This window comes from Lissotriton helveticus, chromosome 6 (assembly GCF_964261635.1).
Source record: "Lissotriton helveticus chromosome 6, aLisHel1.1, whole genome shotgun sequence".
Classification (NCBI taxonomy): Eukaryota; Metazoa; Chordata; class Amphibia; order Caudata; family Salamandridae; genus Lissotriton; species Lissotriton helveticus.
Genome location: NC_136067.1, coordinates 489,024,443 through 489,051,499, shown reverse-complemented (window position 1 = coordinate 489,051,499; position 27,057 = coordinate 489,024,443). Strand labels below are relative to the sequence as shown.

At 48.2% G+C, this 27,057-nt stretch overlaps 1 protein-coding gene across 2 annotated transcripts in view; it reads left to right on the top strand.

The window, feature by feature from the left end:
- LOC144762696 (glutathione S-transferase 3-like) overlaps positions 1 to 27,057 on the top strand; it is a 147,286-nt gene that overhangs the window by 119,863 nt on the left and 366 nt on the right. For both annotated transcript variants that reach the window (XM_078647937.1, XM_078647938.1), the window contains exon 6: positions 14,964 to 15,095. In XM_078647937.1, the coding sequence (XP_078504063.1) occupies positions 14,964 to 15,095 (132 nt within the window). The remainder of the gene's footprint in view (positions 1 to 14,963; positions 15,096 to 27,057) is intronic.

Below are 27,057 nucleotides of genomic sequence, written 5' to 3'. Positions count from 1 at the left end.
ATTGAGTGATTTGCCTTTTTAAAAATTGTATTGTGCCCATCTTGCTGCGAATTGCAAATTAGCATACTTGTACTGGAACTGTAGCCCTGATTTCCCCGCTCCTCCCGCTCCTCTGTTGCAGCCGATTTTGGGGCAGAGGGAGACTGGGAAGGACCGGGCAAGAGGGAGACGCCGTCTTGGGGAGTGTGCAGGGTCAGCAACTAGTTGCTCGGGACACCACCTGGTCTAACGCCCACATTTAAGGATGTCATTGTACCGGGCGTGCAGCGGTTGCGCCAAAGGTAAGCCCGTCTGCGCCAGTACGTCGCCTCTCGCCAGGGACCCTGATCTAGAGAGGAGGGCAAACGTTATTTATACCAGAGATGCCCTATTGGGTTTCAGCACCTCAACTGCCTCATGTAAGAGGATATCTCCTCATCATCTGAGGGGAAATTCAACATGCTCTTGTGTATATAATCTTCCCAAACCCATGTCACTTCCGCCCTGCACCGACACCTGCCCTCAGCAACAAATCCGGGTGGCACAGCTTAACATTAGATCCCTGGCAAAACACCATAGGGAAGTCAATGACCTGGTTAAACAATACGCATTAGACATCCTGTTCCTAACGGAGACTTGGTTGCTAGAGGACATGATTTCTGTAACTAACTTAGCTACCCCAGCGGGATACTCTATCTACCCACTGAATAGACAATCGAGAGGTGGGGGTATAGCGGTGATGGTTAAATCCCAATATTTATGCCTATTTACCAAACTGGACTTCGAAGGGAGTGAATGGGCCCGCTACAATATTAAGATAAACCCCCAGTTAACTCTTTCAGGCATCTTAATATATAGACCCCCAGGACAGGACAATAGTTTCATTAAGGCTCTCCTTGAAACCACCTGCTCGCTGGTAACAGGGCCAGCCAACTTTAGCATCATGGGAGACTTAAATATCCACTTTGACCTCATTGGGGATAAAAAGATCAGTGGTCTGCTAGCAGATCTCGCCTTGTTCCAACTCTGCCAGCTCGTCAGTGACCCTACTCATAGTGGAGGTCATCTTTTAGACCCTATATTCACCAACCTAGCGGAAGTAATGGCAGAAGCTCCTATCCCATTGACCTGGATGGACCATATGTTAGTGATCATGTCAGTACCGATTCGAGGTGCACCCAATGTGAGTTCTGCCCAACGGGTTTTGAAATGCCCCTGGCGGAAACTCCGACTTGATGATTTCTATGCACTACTTAAAAAAGACCCTCCTAACATCAGCGATAACTCTGAATTGGGATATGAGAGCTTTTGCAACTGGATTATCAAGGCGCTGGATGCGTTAGTCCCGGCGGACTGGATTAAGGCACGCTCTCAGGAATCTAGCCCTTGGTACAGCGAAGGGCTCTCCACCCTTAGGAAAGAATGCAAAATTGCCAAGCGAAAGTGGAGAAAGTCATATGATCCTGTGCTCAAGACTCAATACACTCGGGTGCAAAAAAATTATCATAGACACATTTGCAGGGCGAGAGCCACCGACTATGCTAATGAGATCAATACTAGCCAGAATCCATCCAAAACTATTTTCAAAATTTTAAAAGATCTTATTGCAAAAAAAGCTACTGAGAAAACTAATGCCTCTCCCACACTTTGTGAGAAATTAGCCTCCTTCATTGACAAAATTCAAAAAATACATAACTCCTTCCCTTCCACTCCACGTCTCAATTCCTCAGCCACTGAGCCCTACTTACAAACTTACTAATATACCAGAGCTGAGCGAAGAGGACTTCCTCAGAATTTGTGAAAAAATCAAATCCGGCTCGCCTGCGGACCCTCTAAAACCTGCGCAATTTAGAGCAGCAGACACACCAATACTCAACCCCCTTCGAGACATTATAAATTCCTCATTCTCTACTGCCATAATACCCACCAGATGGAAGCAGGCACTGGTATCTCCCATTATAAAAAAACCTACGCTGGACCCCACTCTGCCCGAGAATTTCAGGCCTATCTTACTACTCCCCTGACCAGTCAAGGTAGCCGAGTCCCACGTCAATACCATCTTGACGAAATTCCTTAAGTCAAACGCAACTCTAGACCCATCCCAGCATGGCTTTCGTGAGGGCCATAGCACCGAAACGGCACTCCTAAGTGTTACGGAACATCTCCAGTCCATCTTGGATTCTGGCCAGACGGCAGCACTGATATTACTAGATCTCAGTGCTGCCTTCGATACGGTCTCACACGAGGTACTGCTATATCGGTTAGAGGAGGCAGGAATTATGGGGCAGGTCCTGGAATGGTTCAAGGCATTCCTAACAGGAAGATCCTTCCGGGTCTCCACTCTGCCGTTCCTTTCTAAAGAAACTTCTATCGAACAGGGAGTGCCGCAAGGGTCTGCGCTCAGTCCGACGCTATTTAACATATACGTCCAACCACTGGCTGAGGTCGCCAAAAGATGGGGACTCTCGAAAGTATCATACGCGGACGACACTTAGTTAGTGGTAACTATTAGGGACGAAGCAGGACTGAGCGCACAGAACTTTAAATAGGGCCTAACAGCAATAACCAACTGGATGACAGCAAATTACCTACAGCTCAACGCGGGCAAGACCGAGGTACTGCTAGTAGGTAAGGAAGCTGTGGCATGGGGGGATACATGGTGGCCCGAAGTGAGGTCAAAAACCTCGGAGTCTGGATAGACTCCTCTCTCAACTTCACCCTTCAGACTAAAAAGGTGACAGCTACGTGCTTTGGGATCCTCCGTAACCTCAAGCCGATCCTAAAGTACTTTGATCCCCACACGCGTCAGCTAGTGGTACAGTCTGCCATTCTTACGCGACTGGACTACGCAAGCTCTCTACTCCTAGGGGTCAATCAGGCAGAGAGAGTAAGGTTGCAACAAGTGCAAAATGCAGCAGCCAGAGCTTTGACAGGCCTCCCCCGTCATCACGCGGTTGCTAGCACTCTGGTCAAACTCCACTGACTCCCGGTAGAGAAAAGGATTCAATTCAAGACCTTATGCCTTGCATTCAAAATCTTGAAAACTGCCTCACCGCCCAAGTTATGTCCCCTCCTGACACCATACACGCCCCGGCGAACTTTTCGTTCAGAAGGCCAGAATCTGGCAATGGTCCCCAGTGTCAAGCTAGCACGGATGGGAGTACGCTCCTTCCGGTATCTTGCAGCAAAGCTCTGGAACGCCCTCCCTCTCGATATTCGTTGACTAAATAACCTTCTGGCATTTAGAAAGGCCATTAAAACCCATCTTTTCTGTTAGACTGCTCTGCTATATGATTACCACTTTTCCATCTGTTGTGGCTGTCTCTACTACCTCTCAGGTAAGCGCCGGGACGCCCCTTTGCTGGGGCAGCCGTGCGCTATAGAAAATCATATAACATAACATAACTGGATTTTTGGCTTCACATCTCTGAGCGCAGAACACTCCTAAGATTAACTGATGTCAGGGCACATGGGTGGCACCTATATAGGCCCATGCAATTTACATACAGCTCGGACCGCATCAATGCGGGGTCACAGGAGCCACTCCCTGGCATTCAGGGATACTGCTTCAAAGGTTTTTCGGATCCAGTCTGAAGTCTGAGAGAATATTCTAAGTTGAGGAATCTGTGGTTATATAGACTTTCAACCAGAAAAGGCGTTACCAAAGCAAAATAACTTGTTCTTTAGTCTCTAAGACCGAGGTCTTCAAAATGTTTTGCTTTGAGCCCCCCCCCCCAAGCAAAATATTTTGAGGTCGGGCCCCCCTCACTTTATGTATAGATTGGGTGAGTGGGATGGACATGGCTGTGTTCAGGCGGCAGGCCTCCCGCAAACAATCAATCACAGAGCTAAATAAACCATATTTACAATACTTTGCATCAGAAGGTACTGGTACTCAAATAAAACAATGGCACTCCTAGGTAATATTAAGAAAAAAAACATTCAAATACTCAAGGGGATAATTAGCTGCCAAATGAAAATAATGCTGTCCACAAAGAGTCCCGAATATATCCACTGTATTTCTGAGAAAATGTATCATTTCCTTAGTGCACAATAACAGACACATGAAACACTTGATTCACTGAACGTAATGAAAAATTAGCAAAGTGTTCCCACTAAAACAGAACCTCAAGGGAGGAGCTACGCTAGCAACCAAGATGGCCGCATAAGCTCCCGGCTCCGTCGACCTCCGCCGAAGGCTCATACATCCTGGCTTTTATCCTGACTTCCCGCCGCACTCCCGTGCAGCTGAAGTGCGCCTGACTCTAAAGGTGCAATCTCGGAATTTCTGGCTGCTCAAATGTGGGAGATACACCGTGTGCCATTCTCGGCCTAACCCGGAGTTGAAGCCGGGGCCTCGAGTTCTAACCCAGCCGGGTTGAAGTTGAACAACATCGGCCGCGGGACTTGGGTGGCTCCGGTCTCCCGAAGTGGCATTTTTTCCATTCCGTTTTGGATGGTGTCCGGTGGCAGCTTTATCCTGCAACTACGGCGGCTCGCCTTAAAAACGGTTTTGGTCGTGGACCCGCCTCCCGAAGACCCCGTTGAGCTCCCGGGGTCGATGGGCTTGGTTCCTCGCTGGCGGCGACGGTGCTGAGATTGTGCTTTTGAAGAGCTAACAGTTGTCATCTGTATTGCCTTTGCCTGGGGCCCTGGAGCAGTCGACCTCCGGGGTTCGGTTACCCGCCCTGTCGCTCACTGAGGGGCGATGGAGCGGGCTGAAAGTACACCGTCGCTACGCACAGTAATGGCCGCCATTTGGGAGCTCCACGACCGCGTCACCGCCACCGTCCAGAAGTTGGGGGGACCGGTTGCTCATCATTGCCGGAGACCGGACTCCGACCGTTTGTTGGTTGTGAGCCAAGATGCCTCACCCGCGGAGCAAGTTCCGATTGCTATCGAGGACCCTGTGTTGGAATCGGGCTTGGAAATATTTCGCGACCCTAAGATGGCGGCGAGCGAGCTTGAAAGTACTGGCTGTGTGGTTTGCCCCGTGTCGATATCGCCCGAGTTGGATGTGACGGTTTCTGTACTTCAGAGTGACTTCTCCAGTGAATGTCGGATTAATGCCTCGCCTCTTTTCTTTCTGAAGGATCAAAAACGCTTTGCTGACTTATCGCTGGTGGGCAGTGAACTTGATTTGACATTTCGACTTTGTGACTGTCTATCCTGGTATTACTCCTTTCGTGTTGACTTCTACACTATTCTCTTTCTGGATATTCTTGCTGTGATGGCGGTTCGACTGGCCAGGGCCCGCATGAAGAATCGTAGCGGCCCGGTTATAATGGATGGGGTCTGTGTAATGGATCGTGTGGGCCAGGGCTGAATTTGACTTAAATTCGGTGCAATGACTTTCATTTGGCTCTGCTGGGTTGTGTCCGTGGGTGCGAGGGCCAGAGGGGATCCTAATTGTCTGGGTTTGGTGTTACTTCCGTTCTCGAAAAGGGATTTGCTGCCTCTGTAGCGCCGGGGGTTGGGCGGGATGGTCCTTTTTCTCCTGTCTGTGGCTCCCCTATCGATTTGTTTATTGTTCTGTTTTGATCTGCCTAATACTACGGTAGGGGATGTCTGCTTTTGGCGGGGGGGAAGGGAGTCCGGGAGCCCGTATCGTTTTGTACTATTTGGAATTTGGAATTTTGGAGGGGTATTTATAGAGCGCGGCGTTCGCTCCGGAAGGAGCATCATGGCGCTGTCAGTCCTTGAACCAGGTTGCAGAGGGATAGAAGAAAAGGACTAGATGGCCGCTTTTGTCCAGTCATCAGGAAGATTGAAAATCCAGGTTTTAAGGAGTTTCCTACAAGGCTTCTCAAGAGTCTGAAGTCTGAGATGTCTAGGCATGCTGTTCCAGGCTTTAATGGCTAGGGTGGTGAGGGTTTTCCCACCTTTAGACTTCAGATTAAATTTGGTGGGAGTCATGAAATTTTCATGGGAAGATCGGAGGGTGCGAATTGGATTATAATGAGGGAAGCGTCTGGACAAATAGAAGGGACCGGATTTGTTAAAACCACGAAAGGCTATGATGAGAATTTTGAAGAGTATTCTCTTGTGTAAGGGGAGCCAATGCAGGGTTTTAAGGGCTGCAGAGATTGATGATTTGCGTGGAAGTTTTAAGACAAGGCGGGCAGCGGTATGCAGAACACTTTGAAGTTTCGAGAGAGTGGACTTCTTAGTCCCTGCAAGAAGACCGTTACAGTAGTCTACTCGGGAGAGTATAAGCGCTACCGCCACAGTCTTTCTGGAGTCAAGGGGGAGAAATTCAAAGAACTTTCTCAGGGACTTGATTATGCCGAAGCATCTTCCTGCTACGGTCGAGGCGTGGAGGTCGAAAGAGAGGTCGGAATCGAAGAGGACCCCGAGGTTTCTAGCTGACGAGACCGTCTGAGGGGGGGCTGCGGAGTTGTCAGGCCACCATAAGGCGGGGCAGAATGAGGCATTTTTTCCAATGGGGAGGATCTCAGTTTTATTTGAGTTGCAGCGTAGATGGTTGGCATCCATCCATTGAAAGACAGCTGTTAGGCAGTGCTTAAAATTGAGCTCTGCCTTGTTGGAATTGTTCTCTAGTGGGATGATAAGCTGAGTATCGTCGGCATAGGAGGTAACGGTTATGCCGAACGATTCTATGAGGGTGAGAAGGGGAATGAGATAAATGTTGAAGAGAAGGGGGCTTAGAATGGATCCTTGAGGGACTCCTGAGGATACCTTTTTCTCATTGGATTGGAAGGAGCCAAGGGTGACGGTTTGGTACCTATCGCTGAGAAATGATCTGATCCATGACAAGGCTAAGTTGGTGATGCCGATGTCCATAAGTCTATTGATCAGGATGGAATGGGAGATAGTATCGAATGCTGCCGTGAGGTCAAGAAGGATCAGGATGGCCTTCTTCCTTTGGTCTTGAAGGATTTTAATAGTCTCGGTCAGTTCGATGAGGGCGGTCTCGGTTGAATGTTTAGCCCGAAAACCGGACTGTTGGGGATGAAGTAGGTTATGGGCGTCCAGAAAGGATTTAAGCTCTTTATGAACTAGCTGTTCAGTAATTTTACCCAGAGCAGGTAGCAGAGTGATGGGACGAAGATTAGTCAGATCCGTTGGGGGTTTGGACGCTTTTTTCATGAGTGGCTTGATCACGCCTTTTTTCCAAGAGAGTGGAACAGCACCGGAGTTGAGGGAAAGGTTGATTATTTCGTTGATGATGGGGTTGACTTCATCGATGATAAGGTGGAGGATCTTAGGGGGACAGGGATCGGAGGGGGAGCCTGATTTGCAGGAGAGGATCGCCTCTCTGGTCTGAGACAGAGTCACCGGGGTGAAGTTTTTGAGACTGTTAGTAGTCAGGCACGATGTGTCCGAGTCCGGGATTACATGCGCCGGAGGGGAGGGGGGAAAGTATTTTTGAATAGAAGAGATTTTGTCATCGAAAAAGTCGGAGATCTTGTCACAAAGCTCCTGAGATGGAGGGATTTCAGGTTGGAGGGCTTTGGGGTTGGTGAAGGTTTTAACAATTGAGAAAAGTGTTTTTTGCTTTTGGCTGGCGTCTTTAATGGCGTTTACGTAATATGTTTTTTTAGCTGCTTTGATGGAGGAAAGATAATTTTTCCTCTGTAGAGTGTAATGACTGCGGTCGTCATTATCATAGGTTCTTCGCCATTTGCGTTCCGCTTTCCTGCAGACTAGGTGTGCGGCTGCTAGGTCAGGTGTGTACCAGGGGGCTTTGATTTTCGTATTTTTTGACGTATTGTTCAGTTGCTTAGGTGGGCATAGTTTGGTGATTTCTTGTGAAAGCCAGCTGTTAAGGCGAACTGCGTCACTATCAATGTTGCCGGACAGGGGGGGGGAATTAGTGGGGGAGAAAGGATGAAGGATAAGATTTTTCTGAACAGTTTTCCAATTTATAGAGAGGGCGTGGTGGAGAGTGCGTTTTTTACTGGATGGAGGGGGTGGCTGAAGATGTGGAAAGGGATCAGGCAATGATCGGTCCAAATCTGAGGTAAAGGGGGCAGGATGGTGATGGACGGGAAATTGGAGCATACCCCGTCCAAGGTGTGGCCAAGGGAGTGGGTAGGCAGCTTAACATTTTGTGGTAAATTGAAAATTTCCAATGTCTGCAGGAAGCTTCTAGTGTGAGAGTCGGTTGGGGTCTCAAGGTGCAAGTTGAAATCTCCCAGTAGGGTAAAGTGTGGGTAGCGGAGTAGGAAATGCCCAAGAGCGTCGTTCAGAGAGTCGAGGAATTTAGTAGCATTGCCGGGAGGGCGGTAGATTAGGCCGCCGGAGAGGGAGAGAGAATGACTGAGTTTGATGGAAAAGCCTAGTCCCTCTGCATCGGTGAGAGGGTCGAGGCAAAAAGTATGGCAGTTAAAGGTGTTCCTCAGTATGATTGCAACACCTCCTCCTCTACCTTTCTGTCTATCCTGTCTATGGAAGGAATAGCCTGGAGGGAGGGCAATGGCAATGTCAGGGTTACTGTCATTAGTGAGCCAGGTTTCAGTGATCATGAGACAATCAAGGTCATGGTCGGTGATAAGGTCGTGAATGTCCTGGCTATGTTTGCACATTGATCTGGCGTTTATCAGGCCACCTGTAAAGAAAGGTCGCTGGGTTTTGTGGGGGGTTGTCAGCTCGGAATCGACATTGAGAGACCAGTGACATTTGTAGCAGTTGGTAGAGCCAAGTACTTTTGCCAGGTCGAACTTACAGGGGCAGCCGGACCCGCCTCGGAGTTGGTGAAGGTCGTTGGGGGCATACCTGATGGTGGGGGGGATTAGGGCAGGGGTTCCTGCGCCTGGCGCGGTCTTGGCGCGGACGAGCGCAGACGGGCTTACCTTAGGCGCGCCTTCGGCGCGCAGACGGCGCTCCCGCTGCGCTCGTCCGCTGCGCGTCCTGTGTATGCACATTTATAGGGCAAGGAAGGGGGCGTGGCCTCAAGTGGGCGGAGTCTGCTTGCACGCCGCAGGTAATGGCGGCAGCAAGCGGGGCGCTGGGGTCGGCGGACAGCTTTTGAAATCAGCTGAGCGCTGAAAAGGTGGGAGCGAGCAAGCGTTAGATTCTGCTTTGTTTTTTTTTTTTTTTTTTAAATATGCAAATAAGAGGGTGACACAACACGAAGAACAAAGTGCAGTGAAACGTACAGGAATAAAAACAATAGAGTACCTCCAACCCCGGCTTCCGCCTCAGGGTTGGGTCAAGGTTTGATGCAGACCGCTAATAGTCGGCGGTATATATAGGGCGAGGAAGGGGGCGTGGCCTCAAGTGGGCAGAGTCTGCTTGCACGCCGCAGGTAATGGCGGCAGCAAGCGGTGCGCTGGGGTCGGCGGACAGCTTTTGAAATCAGCTGAGCGCTGAAAAGGTGGGAGCGAGCAAGCGTTAGATTCTGCTTTGTTTTTGTTTGTTTTTTTAAAAATATGCAAATAAGAGGGTGACACAACACGAAGAACAAAGTGCAGTGAAACGTACAGGAATAAAAACAATAGAGTACCTCCAACCCCGGCTTCCGCCTCAGGGTTGGGTCAAGGTTTGATGCAGACCACTAGTAGTCGGCGGTATATATAGGGCGAGGAAGGGGGCGTGGCCTCAAGTGGGCGGAGTCTGCTTGCACGCCGCAGGTAATGGCGGCAGCAAGCGGTGCGCTGGGGTCGGCGGACAGCTTTTGAAATCAGCTGAGCGCTGAAAAGGTGGGAGCGAGCAAGCGTTAGATTCTGCTTTGTTTTTGTTTTTGTTTTTTAAAATAAGCAAATAAGAGGGTGACACAACACGAAGAACGAAGTGCAGTGAAACGTACAGGAATAAAAACAATAGAGTACCTCCAACCCCGGCTTCCGCCTCAGGGTTGGGTCAAGGTTTGATGCAGACCGCTAGTAGTCGGCGGTATATATAGGGCGAGGAAGGGGGCGTGGCCTCAAGTGGGCGGAGTCTGCTTGCACGCCGCAGGTAATGGCGGCAGCAAGCGGTGCGCTGGGGTCGGCGGACAGCTTTTGAAATCAGCTGAGCGCTGAAAAGGTGGGAGCGAGCAAGCGTTAGATTCTGCTTTGTTTTTGTTTTGTTTTTTTAAAATATGCAAATAAGAGGGTGACACAACACGAAGAACAAAGTGCAGTGAAACGTACAGGAATAAAAACAATAGAGTACCTCCAACCCCGGCTTCCGCCTCAGGGTTGGGTCAAGGTTTGATGCAGACCGCTAGTAGTCGGCGGTATATATAGGGCGAGGAAGGGGGCGTGGCCTCAAGTGGGCGGAGTCTGCTTGCACGCCGCAGGTAATGGCGGCAGCAAGCGGTGCGCTGGGGTCGGCGGACAGCTTTTGAAATCAGCTGAGCGCTGAAAAGGTGGGAGCGAGCAAGCGTTAGATTCTGCTTTGTTTTTGTTTTTTTTTTAAAAATATGCAAATAAGAGGGTGACACAACACGAAGAACAAAGTGCAGTGAAACGTACAGGAATAAAAACAATAGAGTACCTCCAACCCCGGCTTCCGCCTCAGGGTTGGGTCAAGGTTTGATGCAGACCGCTAGTAGTCGGCGGTATATATAGGGTGAGGAAGGGGGCGTGGCCTCAAGTGGGCGGAGTCTGCTTGCACGCCGCAGGTAATGGCGGCAGCAAGCGGTGCGCTGGGGTCGGCGGACAGCTTTTGAAATCAGCTGAGCGCTGAAAAGGTGGGAGCGAGCAAGCGTTAGATTCTGCTTTGTTTTTTTTTATTTTTTTTAAATATGCAAATAAAAGGGTGACACAACACGAAGAACAAAGTGCAGTGAAACGTACAGGAATAAAAACAATAGAGTACCTCCAACCCCGGCTTCCGCCTCAGGGTTGGGTCAAGGTTTCCTCCAGCTTTTCCCTTCCTTGGGTGTAGTTTAGGGGGCGACAGGCACGCTGCTAGTGGGGTTAGGTCGTAGCCATCTGCAGGGGTGCAGGGTGGGGGGTTGCGTTTTTTTATTTATTTTTCCTTTATTTTGTTCTATGACCTTTCTATTTCCCTTTTCCCTCTTCACAAGAGATGTGGCGTATTCTCCTGATCTCTTTTTTGTTCTTCATGTCTGGGTGTTGAATGTCTAATTTGCATATCCTTTATTACTGGTGGGCGGGTACTGTGGGGGTTTGCTTATGGTCATCTGTATTGTATTGTTTTGCCTCAGCTCTACGCTGGTATTGATATCTCGCTGATGATTTGACCGTAATGTATTTCCTCATCTGCCTGCCCATCCGCGGTTGTAATATGTTTTGTCAACTGACACCCGATATGTACATTTTACTCTTGTGTAAAATTAATAAAAATATATATAAAAAAAAAAAAAACAGAACCTCAAGGAAAAGAAAACAAACTCTTTAGACGTCGGCAACTTTAACAAGGAAGATAACAACTGCGGGACATTGAAACTAACAAGATGGGGTCATTAAAAGACCAGTAGACTACTAAAGATGATTTCTTGTAGTTGTTTGTTATGAGAAAAACACATGTACTGGAGTATGCTGAATGGAAATCTATCTGTATTTTCCCCACATTCATTCATTTACTCCCTTGTTGCTCTCCTTGTGTACATCTGACATACCTACGCCCGTCTCACATTTTTGATTTCCATAACCTTTTCCAAGTTTTTGTTTGCCTTTTCCATCCATAGCATGCTCAATTCATCTTACTATTCCACCTCACTCCTCATCTTTTTCCACCTAAACCCCTGTCCACCTTCCTCCTCTTCCTGTCTTCATTCCCTCCACCCCCCAACTTCTTAACGCTCCAAGTCATTCTAATAATATAGTATCGCATGCACTTTTTTCCTTAAATATTCGCTCCACTACAGACCCAAAAAGTAAATCACAAACATTACAATTTATGACGCCAAAAGCTTTAACTTTTATAAATGCAAGACCTTTACTGTGAAAAACACAAAACACTTACTTTTTTCTTTTTAAGCAACCTCCTTGACCCTGCCAGCACATTTACTGACTCTGTCCTCACTGTATTCTGGAATAAATTAAGACCGCCTGGAAATGCAGCAAATAAGGATCGGCGCTCATTCAAAGCCATCTTCATTTACATGTACTTGCAGAGGCATATGCCCCCCCCCCCCCCGGGAACCCATCCACGCCCCAGGGGGTGCACCCCAAAGTTTGAAGACCTCTGCTCTAAGACTTCCCTTGTTGCGTTTATGGCTTCCAATATTTTGGCCAGCTTATCTGTCTGCTATCCTTCCCCTCACCTTTTCCAGTAGGTCCCCTATAATGTACATTCCTTCTGTAGCTCTAATCCTCTTTTAGTTCTCCACATGCTGGTCACTGGTTGACAACCCTCAACCCGTGTCTCGAACAGTCTTATCTGAAAGAGACACGTTAGTGATAGATTCCTTACCTTAGAATTACCCCCAGGCGTCAGACTGGATCCGGAAAGTTTTCGTCAGCAGTACCCCTGTGCGTCGGAAGGTGGCGTCGTGCAGATCCGCGTCCGTCAAAGGCGTCGTGATCGTCAGTTTGATGTCGCGGCAGCTACTTAGACGCCGCCCTCATGCGCTGATGTCAGTTCTTTTTTTTTTTCCATGCCAGCAAGCGCAGTTCCGGAGAGAGTGGTACCCCCAGTCAATTTTTGACTGAGTTTTTGGGACTTTTGTCTCTGACTTTTTTGAGTCTATCGACTCCTGGTGCTATGGGGATGCCTAGTTTCAAATCTTGCAAAGTTTGTCCCCTCATGATGTCGGTGACGGACCCGCACCGCGAGTGTGTCTACTGCCTGGGGCGCGACCATGACCCCACGTCATGCCCCGACTGCCGGGCCATGGATCCAAAAACTTTGCCGGAGTAGTCCCGAAAGTTGCTTGAGTTTGGGAGTTTGCTCCACGCTGTTCAAGGTCCCGGTCCCGTGGGAGGTCGAGGGACCAGTCGTGGAGCCTTCATAATCGTTTAACAATGTCTTCGCACTCTGGGTCAGTTAAAACGAAGCACAAGAAGTTGAAAAAGCACCGTCGCTCCTCGCCCTCCCCTAGCCTGTCACGCAGCATGGGTGAGGGTGAGGGTGGTGCCGCCCCTGCGGGTGCAGGTGGTGCCTACGCAGTGGGAGACTGCCTACCCACTTTTCCCGGGTCCGTTTTCGACTCCGGCCCAGCTGCAGGACTGCCTGTCAGCCATGGCTCGCCTCTTTGGCCCGTTGGGCCGGCCAGCACACTTTCGGGCCCCATGGGTTCGACTGGGGGTCTTCGCCCTTCTTCGTCATCGGCTCTGGCCCTGACGTTGTCGACGGCTCCAGCCTCGGCGCAGCGAGAACCCCATGGATCCATGCATGGTTCACAGCCAACGTTGGTTGACCTTGTACGACCCCCACCGACATCTACGGCACTGCTGCCGGCATCGGCCGGCCACCCGGCCGATGCTGTCCCCGGCATCCACCCCGACATGGAGAAGGAGCCGGACCGGTGTCGATCGATACCCATGGGGAATTTCTATTACTTTCTCCATCCTCCTCATTCTTTTCCGCCTGCCCAGCAGGTTACGGAGGACGGGGAGGACTGAGAGGGGTCTGAAGACCCTCTCGCAGCTCAATGCAAGTTAGACCCAGACTGGGCAGAGGATTTGGAGGACGCAGGAGGACTGGATTTTTCTCCAGAACCTGGCGCATGGTCTCCTTCTACTGTGGCTACGGAGGAGGGTGGTACTTATTTAGTGGTGTTGCGTAGGGCAGCCGAGGCTCTCCACCTCGAGCTCCCTACAGTGGCCATTAGAATAACCTCCTGACAGAAGTGCTTCGGCTGGCGGCTTCCTCTGCAGAGCCGCTGCTGCCCTCATTTTCTCCTCATTAATTTATTGTTTACCCCCTTCTTTCACATGTGTTCAGTTATTTAATATGTCTGTCTTCCAATTTCTATCTTTTTTATTCCATTACTGTTGTATAGTTGTCTTCCTTGCTCTCATTTCATATCTACCATTGTTGTTTTCCTGGTCATAGATTTACCCCCCCCCCCCCTATTTAGCTTGATATCATCTTTATGTATTTTCTGTTTAGGTATCCCCGTTTAAGATTATACATGTTCCTTTATTTAGGTGTGTGTTTAAATAAAAATGAACAATTGCGAATTTTAAACTGTATTAACAATAAACTTTATCATCTTTATTATCTTGGATATTGCTTATTTTAGTATTGATTAAAGTAATACCTAGTCAACAGTATTTGAGCCCATATCTTCGGCATTCTCACTTTCTTGCTTAAAAAATGCCATCTGTTTCATTATTTTCTCCAAAATATTTTTCAGCATGTTTTCTAAAGCTATACAATTTCCAGCCTGTGCATCACAGCCGGTGGTTATATCGCATATAGCCACACACAATGTAATCCCACAGGTTTTAAACTTCAAAGGTAGTCTTTACTCAGACATTTCAGTTTCTGTCATCCGGTGGTGTTCACAGGACAAGCATAATCCATGCAAAAAGAACACTTGATGGACAGAATGCAGAACAATGTCATATATTAACCCCAGTTCAAAGATCCGGGCCTAAATCCATCGGTTTTTATTTTTTTGGTCCCCATGCCATTTCAGTTTGAACCCAGCCATTTGCAAATCAGTTTTGACCCTGTGCCCAATGGGAACAGTCCAGCCCGAACTGACAGGCCAGGTCCACTCTGGATTAGAAACAAGCACCCTAGGACCGGTTTCGGGGTTTCACCCCTCATCAACCAGGATACATTTGACTCCAGTGGCATGGAGAGCATAATCTATGCCAAATTACAAGCTGCTGAAGGGGGTATCTTTTAAAAATACCAAGAACATGAATGTGTATAAAATGTGCATCTGAATAAAACAGCAGTGGGATTCCTGATGTGCAAAGTGCCATCACAGTGGTGTTTATCACAACTGGTGGCTGGCCTGCGATTAATGAGTAATTGTATCTCAGTGGTTGCATTAATGTTATTCTGCAACATCCTTATTTGTCATATTCTTAAAAATATCAGTGTACTGCATTCTTTGCTGTCTGTATCCATCATACCTCTTACGCACAATGTTCCTAATATTTGTTTAGGTTTTAAAAGATCACGGCCAAGATTTTCTTGTTGGAAACAAATTTAGTTGGGCGGATGTGCACCTGTTTGAAGCGATTTTAATGACCGAAGAAAGATGTGAAGGTGTGCTTTCTGCGTTTCCCATGCTGCAGGTAATGACATTAAATAAACAAATGTAATGGGTTTTTGGTCTCTATGCAATTGGAAACTGGGTAGAAAGCGGTTTATGGTAATCCTTGGACATGTGTTTTCCTTCGTCCTTTTATTGGTAGCAGGAATCGGACACATAAATTACAATCGGGAAGGAGAGTATGGTAGAGCTGCCATCTGAAGGGGAGTTTTAAAAACCTGGACACGTATTTCCATTATTAATTGACTTAGGGAGTTGCTTAGGGTGAAACGATTGCCCCCTGACCTAACTAGAAAGAGAAACGTCTTACAGTTACAGAAAGTACTAGATAATTGGAGAGTTTTTGATCAGTGGTGGCTGGTGATCTTTGAAAGTGGTAGGCGTGATACTTGCCCCAAATGCCACAGAGCAAGTGAGAACATTTTGACACAAAATGGCGTAGAATAAGGGATTTTAAAAACTGCTTTTCAGATAAACTTGCTAAAAAAGCCATTTGAGTATGTGGATAAATCCCTTCCAGCATTTTCATACTATTTTTGAGAAGGAGTCACCAATTGATGGAGGCAGGATGAGTGTTGGGGGTTGTGATGGTGATGCTAGATTGACAAGTATCTGAAACATGCATCGCAACAACTGGGAAACAGTGTAACTAGAACAGATAAAGAAATGAAATTAGATTTCTTAAGAATGAAATTAGATTTCTTAAGCGCATGGCTGCCCAAGAGCGTCCCAGCGCTGATACACACAGCTAGCATCCAGGATCCTCGGAAACGGAACTCATAAGTCTCTTGGGAAAAGGAAGGTCTTTAAAGATTTCCGAAACTTCTGGAGACAGGGTTCTAGACGGAGAGCAGCAGGAAGATCATTCCAGATCTTGGCTACGTTCACAGAGAACCTCCTGCCTCCTGAGCGAGTTCTCTTTACTCTGGGGATGGTCAATAAATTGCTCCCATCAGAGCGGAGGGAACGCGAGGGCTTGTAGGGGGATATCAGGTCCCTGAGGATAGGGGGGCCAATTCCCTGGAGAGATTTAAAGGCGATGGAAAGGGCCTTAAATTTAACTCTCTCCCGTATGGGGAGCCAATGGAGAGCTCTAAGAGCAGGCTTAGCCGAAGTTCTTTTTGCAGTGCCTGTCAAAACTCTGGCCGCCGCATTTTGTACTCGCTGAAGGGTGTTGAAGGCTGATTCAGGGGCACCAAGCAGCAAGGCATTGCTGTAATCCAGCCTTGACAGTATTAGCCCCTGAATCAGGAGTTTCCTTGAGCTGAAAGGGAGAAGAGGCAACACCTTTCGGACTGAGCGTAACAAACCGTAGCAGATCCCTGCCACTTTCTTCGTTTGTACTCTGAGCGTCAGGTCTGGCTCTAACCACACTCCCAAGCTCTTAATCTCATTCTTGGGTTGGGGCAATTCACCCAAACAAGGGGGCCACATGGTTTTGGGAAGGGAGGTGGAGAGGTTGCCCACCATCATAAGTTCCGTTTTGGAACCATTAAGTTTCAGCCGAGATTCTGTCATCCAGGCCATGATAGCTGTCAGACAGCACCCACATCTTTCTGCCGCATTTTCATGGTGAGATAGCGAGACGACAAGCTGGGTGTCATCCGCATAGGTCACTATTTTCACCCCGAAAGGTGAAACCACATCCTCCAGTGGGGCCATATAGATATTAAAAAGCGTTGGGCTCAACGAGGAGCCCTGCGGGACTCCACACTGGAGGGGGATCGACTCAGACACGTTGGTGCCATCACAGACCTGGTAGGACCGCCCAGTCAGAAAGGAAGTGATCCAGCTTAAAGCCTGGCCAGATATTCCCATCCTAGTAAGGCGCTGAATAAGGATACCGTGATTGACGGTATCAAAAGCCGCGCTGAGGTCTAAAAGGACCACAGCTGCGGATCCTCCTGCATCAAGAATGCGTCGGGCTTCCTCCACTACTGCAATCAGGGCAGAGTCAGTCCCCTGGCCAGGGCGAAAGCCTGTTTGCGAGTGCTTGAGCAGGTTGTGGCCTTCTAGGAGTGTGGACAGCTGTCGGTTAACAACCTTTTCTGCAATTTTGCCCAGGCCAGGCAACAGAGAAATAGGGCGGAAGTTTGCCAGATCGTCAGGGTCCAGTCCTGGCTTTTTAGGGAGAGCCTTAACCATCGCCTTCTTCCAGCTAGGGGGAACTTCCCCACATCCGAAGGAGGCGTTCAAAAGATCCGTGGCCCGCGAGGAGATGGTCTGTGCAATCCGCTTAAGAACATAGATGGGCATAGGGTCCGAGGGGGAACCACTTTTAAGATTGGATAATTCTTTGCGGAAGTCTTCCTCAGTTATGGGAGTGATAACTTCCCACAGAGGGCTCACACCACTCGCGACCTGCGTGGGTGACTCAGAGGAAAGAGTACTAAGAGGAATATTTTGTAAAATTTTCCTGACCTTGTTATCAAATAAATGTGCAAGCTCATTGCACCGAGCTGTGCTCGTAGCTTGTGGCAGTGAAGGAGAGGGGGTGTTCAGGAGTTCCTTAACTATAGTAAATGTCTCTCTAGATGAGCTGGAACAGCATGTACGTGTTGTGACTTAAGGTAAAGCCCACGTTTTATTTTTCGAAAATAAATTTTCCTGGGCCTGGCCAATTGCCTGGGACTATTATTCTTGCTTTATGGTGGCATGCCTGGAGGAGAGACCTCCGGTTTCTTTTAGCATGTGCGTGTGTTAATCAGAAGGGCCAGTACCTCGTGCAGCCAAGTAACCTTGATTATTAAATGGGCCCATAAAGGCAGATTATGTTAGCAGGCCAGTAAACAACAACTCCGAATCAAAAACTAGACTTAAAAAGCCCAGAACACTGTGACGCCACCGGGCACCAACTGGACGCAACCAAGGATCCGCACCTAGACACCACGGGACCTCCAATCACTGCGCCTACTTTAAAATAAAAAAAGTTACTAAGCATGAGCAGTCTGGCAATCAAAATCTCATTTATATTTCAAAATGGACTACATTCTATGGCCTATGTTTAACACGTTACCTATACACTTTAACATTTTATTTTCTATATAATATATATGTAATTTGTATAGTGCTACATATGACTAAAAATAACTTCTGAGTGCTAAAAGATTTAATATCTAAAGCTTTAAAATATAGACCTATATGTATTGTAAACAAATAAAATCCATTCTGGAAGAGAGTTTCATTTAATGACTATAATAAGTAAAATTTTACATGGCACCTGGTACTGCAATTTGTATGGCGTATGTCTTACCATAAATATCAGGTGTTTCTGCTATCAGATCAAACGTGCACGTGTTATAGATCTCGATAGGACGAAAGTGTTGGTTAAATTCAAAGGGTTTCCAACACGCCTGAGCGAGTGACATAACTTCTGTCTTTAACCACAAAAGCTGCAGCTGAATTTCAGGTTTCCCGTATGCCAAAACATATGATCTTGGGTACATTAAAATGAACGTCCTTCCAGTGTGTTTCATTAATACGTTTCAAAGAAAGAGAGAAGCTAGCTAGAGGGACGGAGAGAGCAACCCGAAAAGGGAGAGGGAAAAGGAAAAGGAAAGAGCAAGAGGGAAAAGAAGACGTACCGGTATGGCGGAGACATCCGAGCTGCACTAACTATGTGCTATGAGGAAGAAGCGAATACGGTTCTCTTAAATTTTTAATCTTAGAAGATCCATTACGATTGTGAATCCGCTCTATTATCCTGCAACGGTTCTGTATGTAGTTGGGATGTTATGTCGCAAGCAATACCAGGTGCAGCAGCCTCAGAACTTGAGAAAGTGAAACCAGCAGCCTGTGCTTGATTTGAAGAGACAGTCTCCGCTCCTCCCACCCCTCCGCTGCCACACACCGCACCAGAGGCCCCTAGTAATGACTATATCTAGCCAATCCAGACACTGCAGCGCCTGGATTGGCTATGGCAGGCAACCGCACCGCTTATTATTGAGACCAGGGGTTGCAGCTTAGGGTCACCCTTGGCTCACTAATTCGCAGGTATCTGAGGCCTCTAGTGCGTATGTCGGGCTGGCTGGAGAAAGGCAGCCGTCTAACCCAACATGCGCACTTGGGCCCAGTTGCGTTGGCTACAATGAGTAACGACGAATCTATCAATATTGTTAAGCCTCACCCCCTCAGGCCTGCACTGGATAGTATCCGCCTCAAGCGCTCCATTATAATCCACCCACTGCCCATGGCTGAAGGCTGACTGCCAGGGGACACTTTCAAATGTTGGTAGTTTGCTCACAATTAATTGGGGGGGGGTGAGGGGGGCCCAAGAGGCACAAAATATGACTGCGGCAACTCCCTAAGGGACGCCACGCCGCTATTTGCTAGTGCAATTTGATGCAGTCGAAACTTTTTTGTTCCCTAAAAAGACCAGGTTCTTCACTGGGCATGGACACACTGATTCCTCTTCAGTTTGTATGTCAGTATGATTTAGCATTTTTTAAACGAAGTCAGTCAGACTTGCCGTGAGCCAGTGGAACATGTGGCTAACTTACATTCATGACCTGGTAGGACTTGCTTTTTCCTGTGCTACACCTGCTCTTTGGTTTCACTTCCAACCCTTTCTAAGCTCCTCTCTTGCTTCCTCCATGGAAAACTGTAAAAGGGTAGTATCACGGATAATGTGGAGGAGGAAGAGCAACAAAAGCTGTTATCACACCTAAACTAGACAATACATTATTAAAAGACCATGACTCGTGAATTACGGCACCATGGCTCAAAGAAAAGGTCAATTTGAATAGCGGTCTACTGAATAAATGGTAAAATGGCCACTGTGTTCACTAAGTGCAGATTTTCATTATTTTGTATAAATCGGCATGATATGCACCTTTAGACTCTTAGATTATCAAATGTGATTGCTGAGAAAAGAGGTTCTTCCAGGGGATCCTCATCAATAGTCATAAGCATTAGAATATTCCCGCCCATGCGCGGGACCCCGGAAACACTAAATTATATGTGCCCCACATATATATAACCATATATATATATATATATATATATATATATATATATATATATATATATATATATATATATATATATATATATATATATATATATATATATATATACACAAATAAGCAATTGCAGCCTAATAAATATCAGAGCTGAATATGCAGTAAAGAATTTCCAACATACAAGAAAGAAATGCATTAGAAACATGAGAAACAACAGCAAAGCTTGTTTAGAAACTGTTTTAATGCTCAGAAATCAGTAGAAATTCTCATAAACCACTGAAAGCACAGAAAGCTCCCAGGCTGCATTGCAAATACCCAGTCTAGAAAGACTGAACAGCTAACCTGTAGCTGCATAGCAGTACACTGACACTGTGCCTTTAAGGCACTCCTGACTCCCAGCTTCCCATCATGCCTCAGGGGAGACAGTTAGGTCAGTTGTTCTTTGCAGAGACTGAATAAACCATGGAACATAGGCTAACAATATCTCCAAACAAATAGCAATCCTTTGCCCGGGGAGGCGGGAAGGTTGCTTAGGACTTTGATGAGGATACCCCTGGAAGAGAACTAGGATTACAGGTAAGTAACTAATCCTTCTCTTCCAGGGGATCCTCAGCTTCCCATCATGCCTCAGGGGAGACAGTTAGGTCAGTTGTTCTTTCCGGCTCCTTCTAGAAGGATCCTGGCAACACAGTTCCACTCTTTTTCTGATTTCTGTCAGAAAATTCATTCTTTTTCACAACTTTTCTTACTAACTCCGACGTCTTTTGACTCTAGAAGTCAGTAGCTGTCCTTTTTTTGGCAGTTTAGTGCTTTTTCTGGCTTTGAAAATGCCTTCTCTTTTTGACTCTTGTCCCTCTTGTATGAAAAAGAAGGCCAAGTCAGACTCACATGAGGTCTGTATTCTGTCTTCCTGAGGATCATGATCCCAAGACCTGTCCTCTTTGTCAGACCCTTACCAGCAGGACTTTGAAGGAAAGGGCGAGGATTCGCCTATATGGTCTGGCAAGTCAATCTAGAGGTAGGTCCCCTGTGAAGAAGGGATCCAAGAGGCCTAGATCCACACATCCGGGCGTCCCTCTGCTTCAGCGTCGGGCTCGGCGCTGAGAAAAGACCTTCAAGAGGGATATTCGTCAAAGAAAAGACCGTCGACGGTGGGCTCGCTGTCGAAAAAAGACTCGTCGAAGATTCGGGATCCTCCGCCTTCCTCGTCAACTGGGCGACGATCGGCGTCGACGGACAAGTCTCCTCCACGGTCGTCAACCCGGCGATGATCAGCGTCGAGGACAAGAGACCCTCCGCCATCGTCAACCCGGCGACGATCGGCATCGAGAACCCGAGACCCTCCGCCGTCGTCAACCTGGCGACGATCGGCGTCGGAGTATCACCCCTCCGCCGTCGTCAACCTGGTGACGATTGGCGTCGAGGAACAAGACCCCTCCGCCATAGTCATCTCGACGACGTTCGGCGTCGAGGGGTAAAGACCTTCCGTCGGCGGGACGCTCTACGTCGAGGGCAGGATCTCGACTATCATCGCAGTCCCACCAGCGATTGACGTAGAGTGCGCGGACCCCTACGCCATCGCCTTCACAGCGGCGACCGGCGTCGAGGCGTGGGTCTCCAGCGTCGTCTTGACGGCGCTCAGCATCGAGGGATAGAAGAACCCCTCCGCAGCCTGCTAGAACGTCCAGGAGGCGTTCAACGTTGACGGACAGGCGCCGTTCGACGTCGAGGGAGCATTCACCAGCTCACCGCAGGTCGCCGTCCAGGCGACGCTCTACGTCGAGCAGACGGCGGGATCATCGACAGCACGGATCGACGTCGAGACACGACTCGGCGAGGTCGAGGGAGGCTTCAGTAGTGCTGGTAACGGAGTCAGCTTCGCGCCACTCGTCTTCCAGAAGCAGATCTGCCTCCCCGAAAGTGCCTGCACGTGCCCGAAAGTCTCCCTCAAGATCCAAAGAGGCCCAGACGGCTGCTAGGTTGTCCCCGAGATGGCAATTACCGTTGAGTCACTGGCAGGACTCTGGCGCTACCAAATGCATGCAGGAGTATGCCAGCTCAGTGCATCGTTCACCTCTTCAGAGGCTGGTTGAGGAGGCAGACAGGGAAAGTCCTCCCAGACGCACATCTCCTGAGCGAAGGGTCGTGAGATCACGTTCTCCGAGGCGAGAGGAACGCGTCGGAAGGTCGCAGGAGCGAAGGCGCAAGGAGCATAAGCGAAGGAGAAGGACACCATCTAACTCCTCTTCTTCATCCACCCGCTCCTCAAGGAGGAATTACTCTCCCACGCTATCGGACAGCCCAATTTCCAGGGTCTCTCACATAGATGATATAAACACCTATAATGATGTCCTGCAGAGAGGTGCCAAGAAACTCAATATCGAGATGTTGGTCCCGCAAGTCACGACTACGGTGATTTTCGAGACTCTCCACCAGAAAACTATCTTGGACCCCGTCATGGACACTTTTCTGACGCCAGCGACTATAAAAGCAGTGCCAGCGCGTCTCCTCAAGAAGTACAAACCGGCTTCATCGGATCCAGTCTTTGTCAGAACGGATCCACCTGCAGACTCCGTGATTGTGGCGGCTGCCAAAAAGACTCATGCGACGGCAGCGGATGGTGCGGTACTCTCTGCCCATTCCTACGCTCATGGAGTATGCGCCAGGAGGTCAGCCTGGTTAAGACTCACCGGCCTGAAACCTGATGCTCAACAGAGGATCCTCAACCTTCCTTTTTTTGGTTCTTCTCTCTTCGGAGCACACGCAGAAGAAGAGATGACGCGGATGGAAACAGAATTGGACACTGTTAAAGCGGTTGGATTAGAGAAGAAGAAACGCCGCTACAAGTCTAATCAACGCAAGGGGCCTCAACAGAGGGTTCAAACCCCTCAGTGGTCCCAAGGCAAGACCCAGAACAAACCTCAGTTTTGAGGAGGGAAGTCTAACCGAGGTGGAGGAGGTCACCACCAGTCCTCTGCCACGACGAGAGGTGGCGAGTCATGAACAGTGTCTTCCTCTGCCGCAGTTACCCACTCCAGTGGGAGGAAGCGTATCAACATCTAGCAGAGTGGGTCAGCATCACAAAAGACCGTTGGGTGCTGAATATACTAAGGAATGGATACGCACTTTGTTTCCGTGCGTGCCCACAGGACATTCCACCGAAAAAGTCACGGCCTCATCGGCTGCCCCTGCTTCGAAAAGAGGTGAGAGCTCTTCTTCAGAAGCATGCGATAGAAGAGGTTCCTTCTTCACAAAGAGGAAGAGGAGTTTACTCCAGGTACTTTCTTGTCCCCAAAAAAGATCAGGAGGGCAAGTTTCGACCTATTCTGGATCTTCGAATTCTAAACAAGTTTATAATCAAGGAGAAGTTTTGCATGTTGGCTCTTCACCAAATATGTCCACATCTTCAAGTCGGAGATTGGATGTGTTCGGTGGACCTCCAAGATGCGTACTTCCACATCGCCATTGCAAAGCACCACCGCAAGTACCTGAGGTTTGTGGTCGGCCGCAAACACTACCAGTTCAAGGTTCTGCCCTTCGGCCTCAAGTCGGCGCCGAGAGTCTTCACCAAGTGTATGGCGGTGGTGGCAGCTTTCCTACACAAAAAACGTCTATTCGTCTATCCATTTTTGGTCCATCTCCACAGCAAGTGAATCACGACCTTCAGACATGCCTGCGGCACCTGCACAAACTTGGCCTCCATGTCAACAAGGACAAGTCAGTGCAGACTCCCACTCTATGCATCCACTATCTTGGCTCCATTCTGGACACAAGCGTGGAAAGAGTGTATCCTTCAGAGGAGAGACTGTCCTCAATGCGGCAAAAATGAAAGCTTCTGCTCCAAGTACAGTGCCCGACGGTCCGGCAGGTGGCATCTCTGCTAGGATCCATGGCGTCGTGCATTTTCCTCATCCCCCACGCCAGACTGCGGATGCGTCCCTTGCAGCAGTCTCTAGAGGATCAGTGGGATCAGGCTACAGGTCGATGGGAGGATCGAATATCTCTCTCCCAGGTGGCGAGATCCTCCATTTCCTGGTGGATTCAACAGTGCAATCTGAGGTGGGGGTTCCTTTTCATCAGCCCCTCCCTGTACAATCCATAGTGACGGACGCGTCTCTCCAAGGCTGGGGGGCGCACATGGGGCGCCTCCAGATACAGGGGCGGTGGTCTACCAAGGAGCAGACTTACCACATCAACATGCTGGAGCTTCGAGCGGTCCATCTAGCTCTGAAAGCTTTTCTGCCTGCCATAGAATCGGATTTGGTGCTGGTCCAGACCGACAACACGACGACCATGTTCTACCTGAACAAATAGGGCGGAACCCAGTCGCGTCCCCTCTCCCTGGAGTCGCAGGCGATCTGGCACTGGCTGCTCGCCAGGAACCTCAGTGTTGGCAGTGCATCTGCCAGGCGAGCTAAACATCAAAGCAGACGCACTCAGCAGGCACTTGGAAGACCAACCAGACTGGGTGCTGCACGACGAGGTGGTGGCAGACATCTTCCATCGGTGGGGTCGTCCGGAAATAGACCTTTTTGCAGACGACTTAAATGCAAAATGCCACGCCTTCGCGTCCAGATTCCCTCGTCCAGGGGCACGAGGGAATGCACTTTTGATGGACTGGTCAGGGACCTTTGCTTACGCTTTTCCTCCTCTGTCCCTGGTCCCGAAGGTGGTGTCCAAGCTCCTCAGATCAGACATGACCATGATCCTGGTAGCTCCGGATTGGCCGTGGCAGTGGTGGTACCCGGACCTTCTTCATCTGTCGGTACTTCCACACAGGAGGTTGCCCTGCAGGCCGGACCTTCTGTCAAAGATGAGGGGGAGGATTCTTCATCCCAACCTTCCCTCCCTGAACTTAACAGCATGGCTCCTGAGGTCCTCCAATACGGACATTTGAATCTGCCTCCTGATTGTATGCATATATTGAGAGAATCCAAAAGGCCCTCCACAAGAATGTCTTACGCTTTTAAGTGGAAGAGGTTTTTTCTTTGGTGTAGGGAACGTCACCTGGATCCTACCAAGGGCCAGGAGGATGTTATTCTCCCTTACCTCCTACACTTAGCAAGATCTGGTCTTAAGTATGCTTCCATCAGAGTGCATTTGTCTGCCATTACGGCCTATAGGAAGTCTCTTACGCAGCCTTCTTTTCTCCAGATGCAAGTGGTTAAGGACTTCTTACAGGGGTTAAAGAAAGTTTACCCCCCTGTTCGAAGCCCTTCTCCTTCTTGGGAGCTTAATTTGGTATTGTCTAAACTGATGGGTCCCCCATTTGAACCAATACATCGGGCTTCCCTACAACATTTATCCTGGAAGGCCGCCTTTCTGGTTGCCATTACATAGGCTCGCAGAGTCAGCGAGATCCAGGCACTGTGCACCAATGAGCCTTACACTGTGTTCCATCACAACAGAGTAGTGCTAAGGGCCCATCCTTCTTTTCTCCCTAAGGTGGTGTCTGATTTTCACATCAATCAGTCCATTTCCCTACCGCCTTTCTTTCCTAATCCTGTATCCCCAACTGAGCAGGCTCTTCACTCTCTAGACCTCAAGAGAGTACTTAAGTTTTACCTTTGCAGTACTAAAGGTATAAGAAAGACAGACCAGTTATTTGTCAACTATGGCGCCATGAGAACAGGGTTTCCTGCAGTGAAAAGATCCATTTCTAGATGGATTGTATCCTGTATCACCTTGGCTTAACAGCTGGCGAAAAGGCCCTTACCAGTTACTCCCAAAGTGCATTCCACCAGGGGGAAAGCGGCCACAGTGGCTTTCTTGCATGACGTCTGAAATTTGCAAGGCTGCGACCTGCAAATCAGTTCATAACTTCACGAGGCACTACTGCCTAGAATCTGATTCAAGAGCTGATGCTCAAGTAGGCCAAGCCTCTTTGAGGCATCTGTTTGGATAGGGCTCTATCCTACCTTGGGTTTTTTGCCCGAGCGTTGTTATGTTTTTTCATGTATTTTCCTTTGCCCGCAGGGAGATGAGGTGAGGCTCGCTATTCTATTCTAATGCTTATGACTATTGATGAGGATCCCCTGGAAGAGAAGGATTAGTTACTTACCTGTAATCCTAGTTCTCTTCCAGGGGTATCCTCATGAAAGTCCTAAGCAACCCTCCTGCCTCCCCTGGCAAAGGATTGCTATTTGTTTGGAGATATTGTTAGCCTATTCCATGGTTTATTCAGTTTCTGCAAAGAACAACTGACCTAACTGTCTCCCCTGAGGCATGATGGGAAGCTGGGAGTCAGGAGTGCCTTAAAGGCACAGTGTCAGTTTACTGCTATGCAGCTAAAGGTTAGCTGTTCAGTCTTTTTAGACTTGGTATTTGCAATGCAGCCTGGGAGCTTTCTATGCTTTCAGTGGTTTATGAGAATTTCTACTGTTTTCTGAGCATTAAAACAGTTTCTAAACAATCTTTGCTGTTGTCTCTCATGTTTCTAATGCATTTCTTTCTTGTATGTTGGAAATTCTTTACTGCATATTCAGCTCTGATATGTATTAAGCTGCAATTGCTTATTTGTATGTATGTATGTGTGTATATATATATATATAGTTAATTTCTGTTGCCAACTTTGTAAAATAAATCCTTGGATGCAACTTTGGGCTCGTGTTTTTCATGCAAACCCGGTGTAAGGAATTTTGTGTGGAGCAGCGATTTGATTAAAGGGCTCGCCACCCAGCACGAGCCCCCATCGTTAAGAGGTCGTGTCAAGGCGGCGTTCGGCGCTTGCAGAACCAAAAATGAATTAATATATGTGTATATATATATGTATATGTATGGTTATATATATGTGGGGCACATATAATTTAGTGATTCTGGGGTCCTGCGTATGGGCGGGAATATTCTAATGCTTATGACTTTGATGAGGATACCCCTGGAAGAGAACTAGGATTACAGGTAAGTAACTAATCCTTCATGGACATAAAACATGTTTCTCAAAACAAAGTTTAGAACAAGAATTTTAAATGAATTAGCATTAACCTATTTTGACATTATTTCAGTATTAATTCAAGCTATGTTAAT